This window comes from Engraulis encrasicolus, chromosome 10, assembly GCF_034702125.1.
Source record: "Engraulis encrasicolus isolate BLACKSEA-1 chromosome 10, IST_EnEncr_1.0, whole genome shotgun sequence".
In the NCBI taxonomy this organism is placed as follows: domain Eukaryota; kingdom Metazoa; phylum Chordata; class Actinopteri; order Clupeiformes; family Engraulidae; genus Engraulis; species Engraulis encrasicolus.
The window spans coordinates 47,904,143-47,914,684 of record NC_085866.1 but is presented as its reverse complement, the minus strand read 5'-3'; the positions used below and the strand labels follow the sequence as shown (position 1 = coordinate 47,914,684).

At 44.5% G+C, this 10,542-nt stretch overlaps 1 protein-coding gene across 2 annotated transcripts in view; it reads left to right on the top strand.

Annotated features, from left to right (window-relative positions):
- Positions 1–1,708: 1,708 nt before the first annotated feature.
- Positions 1,709–10,542, top strand: part of LOC134457215 (DENN domain-containing protein 2D-like) — a 24,130-nt gene continuing 15,296 nt past the window's right edge. Inside the window, exons 1-4 of one of the 2 annotated variants that reach the window (XM_063209104.1) lie at positions 1,709–2,128; positions 8,729–8,816; positions 9,380–9,466; positions 9,709–9,783. In XM_063209104.1, coding sequence (XP_063065174.1) covers positions 8,744–8,816; positions 9,380–9,466; positions 9,709–9,783 — 235 coding nt within the window. In that variant the 5' untranslated portion in view covers positions 1,709–2,128; positions 8,729–8,743. Of the gene's footprint in view, positions 2,129–8,728; positions 8,817–9,379; positions 9,467–9,708; positions 9,784–9,857; positions 10,348–10,542 lie in introns of those variants that run through there. The other variant, XM_063209105.1, reaches the window with a different exon arrangement.

Sequence of the window (10,542 nt, the reverse complement as noted above, 5' to 3'; positions counted from 1 at the left end):
TCCTTCGTGTTGGAGATGTTCAGGGCCAGGTTGTTTGATGCACACCACTCTCCAAGTTTCAGTACCTCATCCCTGTAGGCCTCCTCCTTTCCCTCGGTTAGCAGTCCCACCACTGTTGTGTCATCTGCAAATTTTACAATGATGTTCTCTGGGTGGATGGGGCTACAGTCAAACGTGTAGAGGGAGTAGAGAAGTGGGCTCAACACACATCCCTTGGGCGAGCCAGTGCTGAGGGTGCGGATGGTTGAGAGATGGTGACCTAGTTTCACCTGTTGGGGACAAATTAGTTTTTATTAGGAATTAGTATTTATTAGGAAGGCCTACAAAAATCCGACCAGACAACAAAATGTGATAACAAATGAATTCATTTCAACCATTCTCAAAAACAGCTCAATTTTAATTAAGCACAACTCTCCAGCTTGAAAGACCTATTTCGCTGGTGAAATCATCCATACTACAGTACGTACACTGCATATGTCAATGTGTATATGTAAGCCTACTGTATCCTACAGTCAGTACCAATACAGGGCAGAACTTTGGACTAAAAAGTCAGGGTCAACTATCCCAGGAGGACACTACACAGCATCGCCATTGGTCTGGCCCGTCGACGGGCCTATTCAGTCTTCGCTGAATATACTCAATTACATTGTATCATTGCTATGACATTACAGAGGGCCTTAAGTAACAGATTAAGACTTGGTCATTACCATTTTGGTGACAGTAACATTATAACAAAGGCTCTGTGTAAGGGGTTAACATAGTGTTTCTCAACAGGGGCTGTACAGCACTCCAGGGTGCGTTGAAAAGGAGACAACTGAGAGGAAGACTGCTCAGTTGCAAATGAGAGTCTATTTTTAATAGGCCTACTAATATGGGGGGGGGGGCTGTCAGGCTTATGATGAGGTCGAGGGGGCGTTGGGAGACTTCAAATTAGGTCAAGGGGCGTTTGTTCAAAAAAGGTTGAGAATCAGCACATTTAGCTGTTCTGCTCTTCACTTTCTACATTCTGCATGTAGTTGTTACTGTTGACCATTAGGTGGAGTAATAGCTCTTTTTGATTTGCTGCACTTCAAACCAGCTCTTAACCCTGTTCATGATTCACGCTCATTTGAAATGACTTGCAGCAGTCTCTTAATTCATAAGCAAGGCATAAAACTGTTATCGCCTAGATATTATGTGTATACCGGTAGATATTATATACCACCTTTTTGATGACAAACATGACTACAGAACAAATGGAGTATTCTTGTACGCCTCCACTGCAGGGCCCATTCACTGATCTGACACACTCCACATACCCCCACCTGTACTGAACTTCCAACTGCAATGACTTTCACTTTTCTCTTGATTAAATACTGACCCGGTAGTCAACTGCAGGCATGAGGATTACAATACATGACTCAACTATGAACACAGCAGTCTTTACATGATGCTTAGTCAGGCCCTAAGCCAATTAGACAGGTCTACATCCCATACACATGTGTGCACGCACACACACAGACACAGACACAGACACACACACAGACACAGACACAGAGAGACACACACACAGCAGGGACAATACTCAGGTAGCCTACTGGTCACGCTTGTCAAACAGGTTGCACTTCAGCTGCAAAGGGCGGAAACCCCCACACCCCAGCCATCCCCCCTCTCATTGGAGGTAGGTCATGAAGCAAAGTCCGCTTTCTCTTTCACACTTCCTCAAAGACATACGCAGAGCAGCACAGCCATAGGCGCTGCTCGACAAGTGCTGTGGTGAGGTGTTGGTGTGGTGCGCTCCACGCAGTCGCTCACATTCTCGATACCTGTTTCGGGTAGCTGTGAAGTGGAGACAACAAGCTTTTCACAGAGTGAGCTTGTGAGATTGAAGGCAGTCGGTCCAGCACGGCAGTGTGAAGTGTTGGCTGGTTCCTGCTGCTACTGGTTTAACAGGGCCTGAGGAAACGTGCTGAAGACTGGCAGTTGACTATGAGAGCTGACACTCAGTGGAGGCTGAGACTAAGCTGAGGGGAAGCGTGTACTGACTGTGTACTGTATACAAGCCAAGCAGACAGGTGCGGACAGAGGACAAAGCCAGATCTGAGGGGAGGAAGAGGAGGGGTCACCCTCAAACATCAACGGCACTCAGGTGAGTTTGAGTGAACTCAATTCCGAACTGCTCATTCAAGGTTTTAGACATGGTTACTGTCTTGTGTCTGTTTGTCATTTTGTTTGTCTTATATTCACACAAAAGAAATGTCTTTAGTTCAGTAAGGGTGGTGGTTACCCTCCACAACAGCACTGAAGTAAGCTTGAGTGAACTCAATTCTGGCTTGACTTGTTCAAATTTCTCGCACACTTTTAGTTTAGGATTTCGGCATGGTTAGTGTCTTCTTGAACGTGTAGTTCATACATGTCTGTATTCACACACAACAAAGGTGAAGTTGTTGGTTCAGTCTCGGCTATGGGTTGTGGTCAGAACAGGCAGTGTGGTTCTTATATACAGTAGGTCAAGGCATTTATATGGTAGGAGGAACTAGCCAGTAAACAATGACAGTTGACATGCCATGTACTCTATATTAAATGACATGACTTTGTGCCGAATTTCACTGTTAGGAATTGTTTTTTTTAACCCAAGCATTTTACATCTGTGTGTATTTATATGTATATTACATATGTGCTTCACACATATGAAGGTCATGTAGCATTGGTCAGGGTCATTTATGTTCGGTACATGGTAAACATGATGAATTTCATCCTCACTACAAATAAATCTTTAAAAATATGCATACAATACAATGAACAAAATGCTTCGACACTAAGTACATATTAGGGCTGTAACGATACACTCAACTCTCGATTCGGTTTGTATCACGATTTTTGACCTACGGTTCGATACATCCCACGATTTCTGAAATGTATCTCCACTGAAGTTCGGAAACACTATCACATCAAATCATAAGGCTGTTTTCCGGACTAATGGGTAATAAAACTTTGAAAGGGTGTATCACGATACTGCCTCCTTGTATCATGATACAGTATCATGACTCTGTGTATCACGATTTCTCGGTTCGATACAATATCGTTACAGCCCTAGTACATATACATTTCTTTTTCTTTCTAAAAGGTTAGATTTCCTCCTATCTCGTCATTATTTATTCACATTTAAATGGGAGGAACCTGTTTGAAAACCAACATTTCAACACTAATGCTGACAAACCCTGTTTCACTCTTACTTCCTGTGGTGGTGGTGGTGGTGGTGGTGGAGGCATGACGGCCTGTACCCAGGCTCTTCCTCTCTGATGCTAATGTCTCCTCTAGCTCCTGGCACAACATCTGATGCAATGTCCTCTTCGAGCATCCTTTCAACAGTGTAGGACAGATTGCAAACAAGAAATAAACAGTAACTGAGAAAATTTGAAAGGCAGACAATACATTTTGCTATACAAGGCTCAAACAGCCCACCAAAACCAATATTACATGTAGTGAGGATTTGAATGCTGGACTTTCACCTGTGAAAAGGAAATTTTAAAAATCATTAGGAGACCAAGTTAATAGGCAACAGTCTAGCACTTAGTGTGACTAATAGCATAAATCAAACGGCTGGATTTAACTCGCATTTTGGGTTTACGTCCAACCTGTTGGTGGAGCTTCAGCTGAGCCCCAAATTCTTCTGGTGAGCAGGTATTTTGGGAGCTAACAACCTGTCATTCAGCCTGGCACAGCACCTCTGAGCGTGCCGAGGCCTGTCCCAGAGGCGGCTAATAGTCACTGTATCAACGGCCGGCGTGGGAGTCAAAATAACAGGTTGGTTACACTTTATTAGTTCATTTTGGTCAGGCTCCATTATCAAACATATTTATCTAAGCGGAGGATCGCCCACTCCAAAAACAGTCATAAAATGCATGCTTGTGGAAGTTTCACTGTCCAACTGTCATACCTGCCTCACAACTGTTGTTATTTTCTCCCCAAACCTCTTTTGGCCAGGTGTTTTGGAGAAGATCCAAAGGCTTACCAAAAGTCACAAAGACAACTCCCACACAGTATCCCTATTTGCAGTAATTAAATGTAACTTTTCGGTGTACTGACGATCGTCCGACAACTTTACGAGGACAGAGGGGACAAATGGGGACAGTCTGCAGGTGTTTATTTTGTAACCTTACAACCGTTGTGCCAGCAGGCGTGGGAAAAACTAAAGACGTTTCAGAAGTGGGCCTACTGTATGTTGGTAAACGACTTTAGATGAACAGAATTTACCACAGAGGTTGTAGCCACACACCATGCTAGGTGAATGATCAACGGTTGTGTCAGCAGGGGTGGGAATAACCAAAGTCATTTCAACAGTAGGTCTGAGTTAGTGAACTTCTCTCTTCACCACAGAGGTTGTACCTACACAGCATGTTGAGTGTGTGTATGCTCCGAGGAAGAGTCTGGTTGAATACTTCCTGCCAGTGGTTTGGCACAGCAGACAAACACGACTGTGTACAGGGCAACCGACTGGGGGGGGGGGGACAAATGGGGTATGTTCTCCCAGGCCCAAGAAGATATGGGGCCCAGAATTGGGTTCCCATTACATTGTATGTATTGGGGAGGGGGCCCTTTCAGATGACTTTGTCCCGGGCCCAGCAAAATCTATCAACGGCCCTGACTGTGTAGTTAAACACAGACTCTCATGAGGCCTGTCATGAAGCTACGCTCTGTAGATTGAGCCTCTGTGGTGACACGCTTTAAATCACTACCGAAGCGTTTGCACGGGGCAGTCAAGAATACAGTGCAGTGCTGTACTGTATGTAGGCCACTGACCAAAAACAAAGGCAACAGAGGAGCAGAGCATAATCTGCATCTCAAACTGTACATGCAATGATTGCAGCACAGTCTATTTCCTCACAACTGCTGAGTTTCCCTGTAATGATGACTAAGTGGTGGTTGTTTATGTCATCTGGGCTGACCAAGCCTGGATCTTTACTTTACACCTGATTTTAGTGTCAATGGACATAGTAGTACAGATGGCTAAGATAACAGAAAACAATAGAGGGTGTAAAACAAAAGGAATACGCACTCCACGCTTCTAATTTAACAATCCAGTGCAACCAGAGCAGGACTTAATCATAAGTAGAAAATGAATCTGGTGCACACGGATGTCTCTGACGAACTCCATCGGACTCAGAAGACGCAGAAAATAGACATCCATGTCACACCAGATAATAATAGAGATTCAGCCATGGCAGATGAATTTCCAATTCACATGTGAATCGTCATAAAGAGTCCTTGAATGCAAATGTCACTACATGACCAGTACATTATTCTCATGACCATACATCTCATGCAAACTGTGGCCCTATCCAAATCAGTGTTCTATCTCTACATGCCAGCTGTTGAACAACAAATGAATGGGGAGAGCACACACATGTGTGCCCCAAAATATAATCAATAAATACATAAAATAAAGAAAAATATGCAAGTACAAATAAGTTATAACACAGTACAATAAATAAAATAAAGTAAAATAATATTTCATACTTCGTCTTCACAGTCAAGGCACTAGCTAGACATAAAATGTTTCCCTCTTATCTCTCTCACTTCTGAGTGTGTGAAGAGGGTTAGGTGACAGACACAGTAGTGTCATGGGCGCTTGCTTGAATAATCTGTCCATACTGACAGCCAGGTCTGTGGACTCCCCTTAGGGGTGGAGGCTGCTGGACACATAACATGGCCACATTATGGCCTCCCACCAGATTCAGCACATAAGCAGGGGGAAGGGGAAGGGGAATGGGAAGGGGAATGGGCAGGGGGATTAAAATACCCCTGAGCTAACAGGGAGGGGCGAAAGCCAAGTAGACCCTCAGAAAACAGTCTGGGCCTAATGTAACAAACCAGCCACTCCCACAGCGCCCGCCTGACACAGCCGCAGCCTGACACTAACCCCCAAACGGACTCTCTCGCTCTCTCTCTCTCTCTCTCTCTTACACACACACACACACTCATGCATGCACGCACACGCACGCACGCACGCACGCACACTAGAGGAAGGGAGAGAGTGAGAGCACCTTTTCCCTGCCCCCCCTCCATGGTATGGGTGGGTCATTCGTCAAGAGCCGCCTCAGACCGCCTGCCTCATTCCTGACCTTGTGATCAAAAATTCCAATTATTCGGAAACATCTGACACGAAGGCGGCGCTCAAAAATAAAAACTGGCAGCCCGGATTTTCCGGATGCTTTGCCGATACCTCTCGGGACTCGTACAAAATCAACTCAACAGACTGGAGAGACGGTGCTGTGTTGTGTCGAGATGGGCTGCTTCGTCCAGATGAGCTACCAATAGACAGTGAACATGGCCCAAACCAAAACACAAACCTCAAGGGGAGCTACTGTAGTGCTTTGTAATAGATTCATACTGTAGCTAAGCTCGACGGGTGGCTCATGTTGACATGCTGATATTGGGGGTCAAAGGGGTCAGTTGTCCCAGCAGGGAGTGCAGAATTGGGTCCTCATTACATTGTGTATGTACGTAGATGGGGGACCTGTGAGATGACTTTGTCCCGGGACCATGGCAAAAGCTGTCAGCGGCCCTGTTGTGTTGACACAACACCAGCACAAGACAAACAGCTTCGGACTGACTCATGCACCATCCATAAAGCATAGCGAGCCCTTCTGGAGAGGGCCTGAGAGAGTATTGCTGCGCTATATATAGCCCTGATGAGGTCCTGCCTTGGACCCCATCTCCAACATGGGGAGAGTAAACAAACAGAGGGGAAGAGGTAGCACTGCTCTCAACCCCACAGGAAATCAGGACAAAATTGGAGAGGGGGGTTCCCATCCATGCATCCCCTATTTGGAATATTGCACGTTTCTCTAAGCAGAGCCTGCTTACAACAGACCATACCCTAGGTTACTACACACACACACAAGCACTGTGGTGGTTAAATTATTAAATCGATTGATGTAGCCTACTTTTTACAACTCTTATTTTCTACACTGTTTTTAAAAATATATATTTTTGCATCCACAATTTTTTTAAAGTCCTTTGATCTCTCTTCAACAGGTTTTTACTATTGAGGCTATCCATCGATGTCTAGTGGTCTACCGATCCAAATGCAGGCTGTCTGCATAGTAGTGAGTAGGCTATATCAGGATAGAGCAGGGCTGTGCCTATTTTCCACTTCCACTTGGCATTACATTACATTACATTACATTACACTTAGCTGACACTTTTATCCAAAGCGACTTAGTTATTCACAGAGTATTGATTACAGTCCCTGGAGCAATGTGGGGTTAGGAGCCTTGCTCAAGGGAACGTCATCCACGGATGAGGGAGAGGTAAGGGTCGCACTTGAACCTACAACCCTCTGATCAACAGTCCAACACCCCGCTACGACACGGTTTCCCTCATGTTATTATGCTGTATTTTTTGTGACTACTACCTGTCTTCCAGTTCAGTACATGTCTACCGCCACCACCCCTGTGCCATACTCTGAACTGTATTGCGTATCTGTAATGCACAGATGAGTCGGCAGGGTAAAATTCTGAGTGCTTTGTATGTCTTCACTTGAAGAATTGACAAATAAAGCTCACACTGTAAATTGTGCAGTGTTTATAAACACTTAGAGTCAAGTTCACATGATCTATATTGTATTTGGCCCCAGAGTAGACCTACTCTCTGGGTGTTGAATTAACACTACGTTTTTACTTTGCACTCATTCATTCATATCCAAAGGAATTTGCAATTTAGCCATACAGGTATACAACTGGCCTACTTAAGAGCTTCAAGAGGCATGCTAATTAGGCTGTGCAGCTGTGGTCATCAGTGCAGTGTGAGTCATTTCTATTTCCCTCATGTGACACCTGGATGAACGCAAGGGTGTGCCTGCCTGCCCTGCAGTTTAAACAAGTTAACAGAAGGGGACAGATTAGAAAAGGCTGGTACACAACCAAGGCAAAGGGTATAACACTGTAGTTAAATATTGATATAGATTACTGTGAGTTGAAAGTGTATGGCTTGTATTTGGAAAGTGTATACATGTCTCACTTATGATTCCATCAGAAGAGGATATTATCATCCAGTCCAACCACAGTACATGCATAGTTCCTGTGCAAACACACTGGAGTGCGTATGCTGCAAAGGCTCGGCTGTAGGGTATACACTTTCAATTCCACCTAAGGTTTCTCATTTCCACTGTTGGTAATACCCAAGATGTACAGGGATGACACACAGCTGACAATACAATCTAACAGAGTTTCTCAAACTAATGAAGGGTTGTTAAGAGGAAGGTAACATGGCTCAGTGGGCTAGTGTGCCGTACCATTAGGCCGGGGACCCGGGTTCGATTCCAGCCTGAGGCCGTTTCCCGATCCTTCCAGCTCTCTCTCCCCATTCATTTCCTGTCTCTCTCACTGTCCTATCTGAATAATAAAGCTCAACAAAAATAGTTCGTCAACCTTATTCAAGGTTATTAAGAGGTTATGCTTTCCCTTCACTACACTACTGGTGTACTGAGGGCAGCAGTCACAGGAGGGCTTTGCAGTGCATAGTGATTACAGGCAGTGGCCGAGTTGTAAAAACAAACTTTTGAAAACATAGTTGTTAAAAGTGCAATTTTAACACAATATGTGAAGAAGGGAAGCCTGCTTTCGAGGGGGATGATTTTTGACCATTTTCATTGTAGGGCCCATTCCCCTAACCTCGAACCCTGATTACAGGTTTACTGGCTACCACTGAGGACCTTTTGAGCCTCTGATCTGTTGCTTTGCAGACAGCGAGGGGAGACATGGACGAAGACCAGGAGGCCGCGGCAAGATCTAATCGGAGGGCCTGGAGCTTCTCTTCCCTCCGAAACAAAAGTATGTCCGATCAACTGACACCTCTGTCTTATCTCCTCACCCGTGTAGCCTATTTCTGATTTTTTGTATTAGGTGTTAGGATTCTTTTTTCACACACTCCTCACATTGGAATTGTTAGATATAATGTAGCAGATATAGTCGTGACCAAAAGTATCAAATCTGACACAAGATTCTGGGCAGATTGTGGGGCCCAGAATGTGAAACAAATAGGCCTTTCCTGTCTGTGCACTTAAAACATTCATTTCTCACAGTGATTTCGGACATACTACCTGCGATGATTGCTGTGTTCTTCAAGATATGCTGTAACAAGAAAAGGCTGGTGAAACATGTGGCACTGACAGGGTTTCTACAATCTGCACGACAAGAGCTATACTCTCCAGACTGGGCCTATTCACATTTTTGATCCTGCTGACAGTAAATTGAAGTTACCTTATTATCCTGAAAGTGTGAAGAAGAAAGATCCGCTGGAACCTGAGATATTCTCTCTCTCTCTCTCTCTCTCTCTCTCTCTCTCTCTCTCTCTCTCTCTCTCTCTCTCTCTCTCTCTCTCTCTCTCTCTCAAGGAAAGCCATCAGATGGTGATGGGGGAGGATTTTCCATGAGGAGAGGGCTGCGTAGTTTCTCGTCACTCCGGGAAGGATGGAGAAAAGGTAGAGTTTGTATTCCCTCACAAATCTGTGAAGTACACTCCTCTGAAGTAGTCTGGGGTAGTGATTTTCACAGTATTGTAGCACATAAGAAATCAAAGCACAGGGCAGTTAATGCAAATTACTTTTTTCTTTTTTCTTTTACCAAGGCTATGCTAAGGTTAAATCACTGATTCAAAATATGATGTCATGGTGCCATTCTATTGCTATTATTCTATTTCTATTCAATAATGTGTTCTGTGCAGGGAAAGGAGATGACTCACCCTCAGACACCTTTAAAGGAGAAGATGAGAACGATGGATCACGTGAGATAGCATCAGGTATCCTCAACACATGACCTCAGCATCTTATACTCTGCCCCCATTTACACACTGGCTTTTCTTTCGCACGCTCAATGCCAACGGTATTACACAGAGGAAAAATAAAGCCTGCTCACATGAAGGAAATGTTCACATCGTCAGCTGACAGGCAAAACTGGGCTAGAGTCGAGTCTACTCTATTGACACCCGTCTCGTCAGCTTTCCATTGGTGGACTCTGCTAATGAGCAAGTCCCAACCTGCGCGGGTTGGGCAACCTGCAGTCTCACACGCCACTGCATCTGCACGAGCTCCGGGATACCTGCAAATCGATCCTGAAAACACTCAGTAACAGGCCTAGCAAAGTTTTTGATAAGTTGGATTTCATTCCATTTACTTTCTGTGTCGCATCATCTCCTTATTTTACGCTTCTGGATGGGTATAGTAAGTCCACAGATATGTTCACTTCGCTCGCTGGACATGGACTAACTTAAATCTTGGCGGTGTCGAGACCTCGTGCTGGGGAAAAAAGACGCGGTTAACTTTGGGACTTCGCTTGGAAGTAAAGAGTTGGATATCCCTCAGCAGTAAGTTACATTGTAACATGGTGTTAAAACTTCTTTGGAGGTCGCTGCTATTGTGTAACAAACAGCTGTTAAAATGTTGCGACTTGTTGGCACTGGTCTGTTCTGCAAGTGGATTGTGACTAGGCTATTATAAACATTAACACAAAAGTGCTGCTTTTATCATTGCGATTCCTAGTAGATCTATAAGTCGTATTC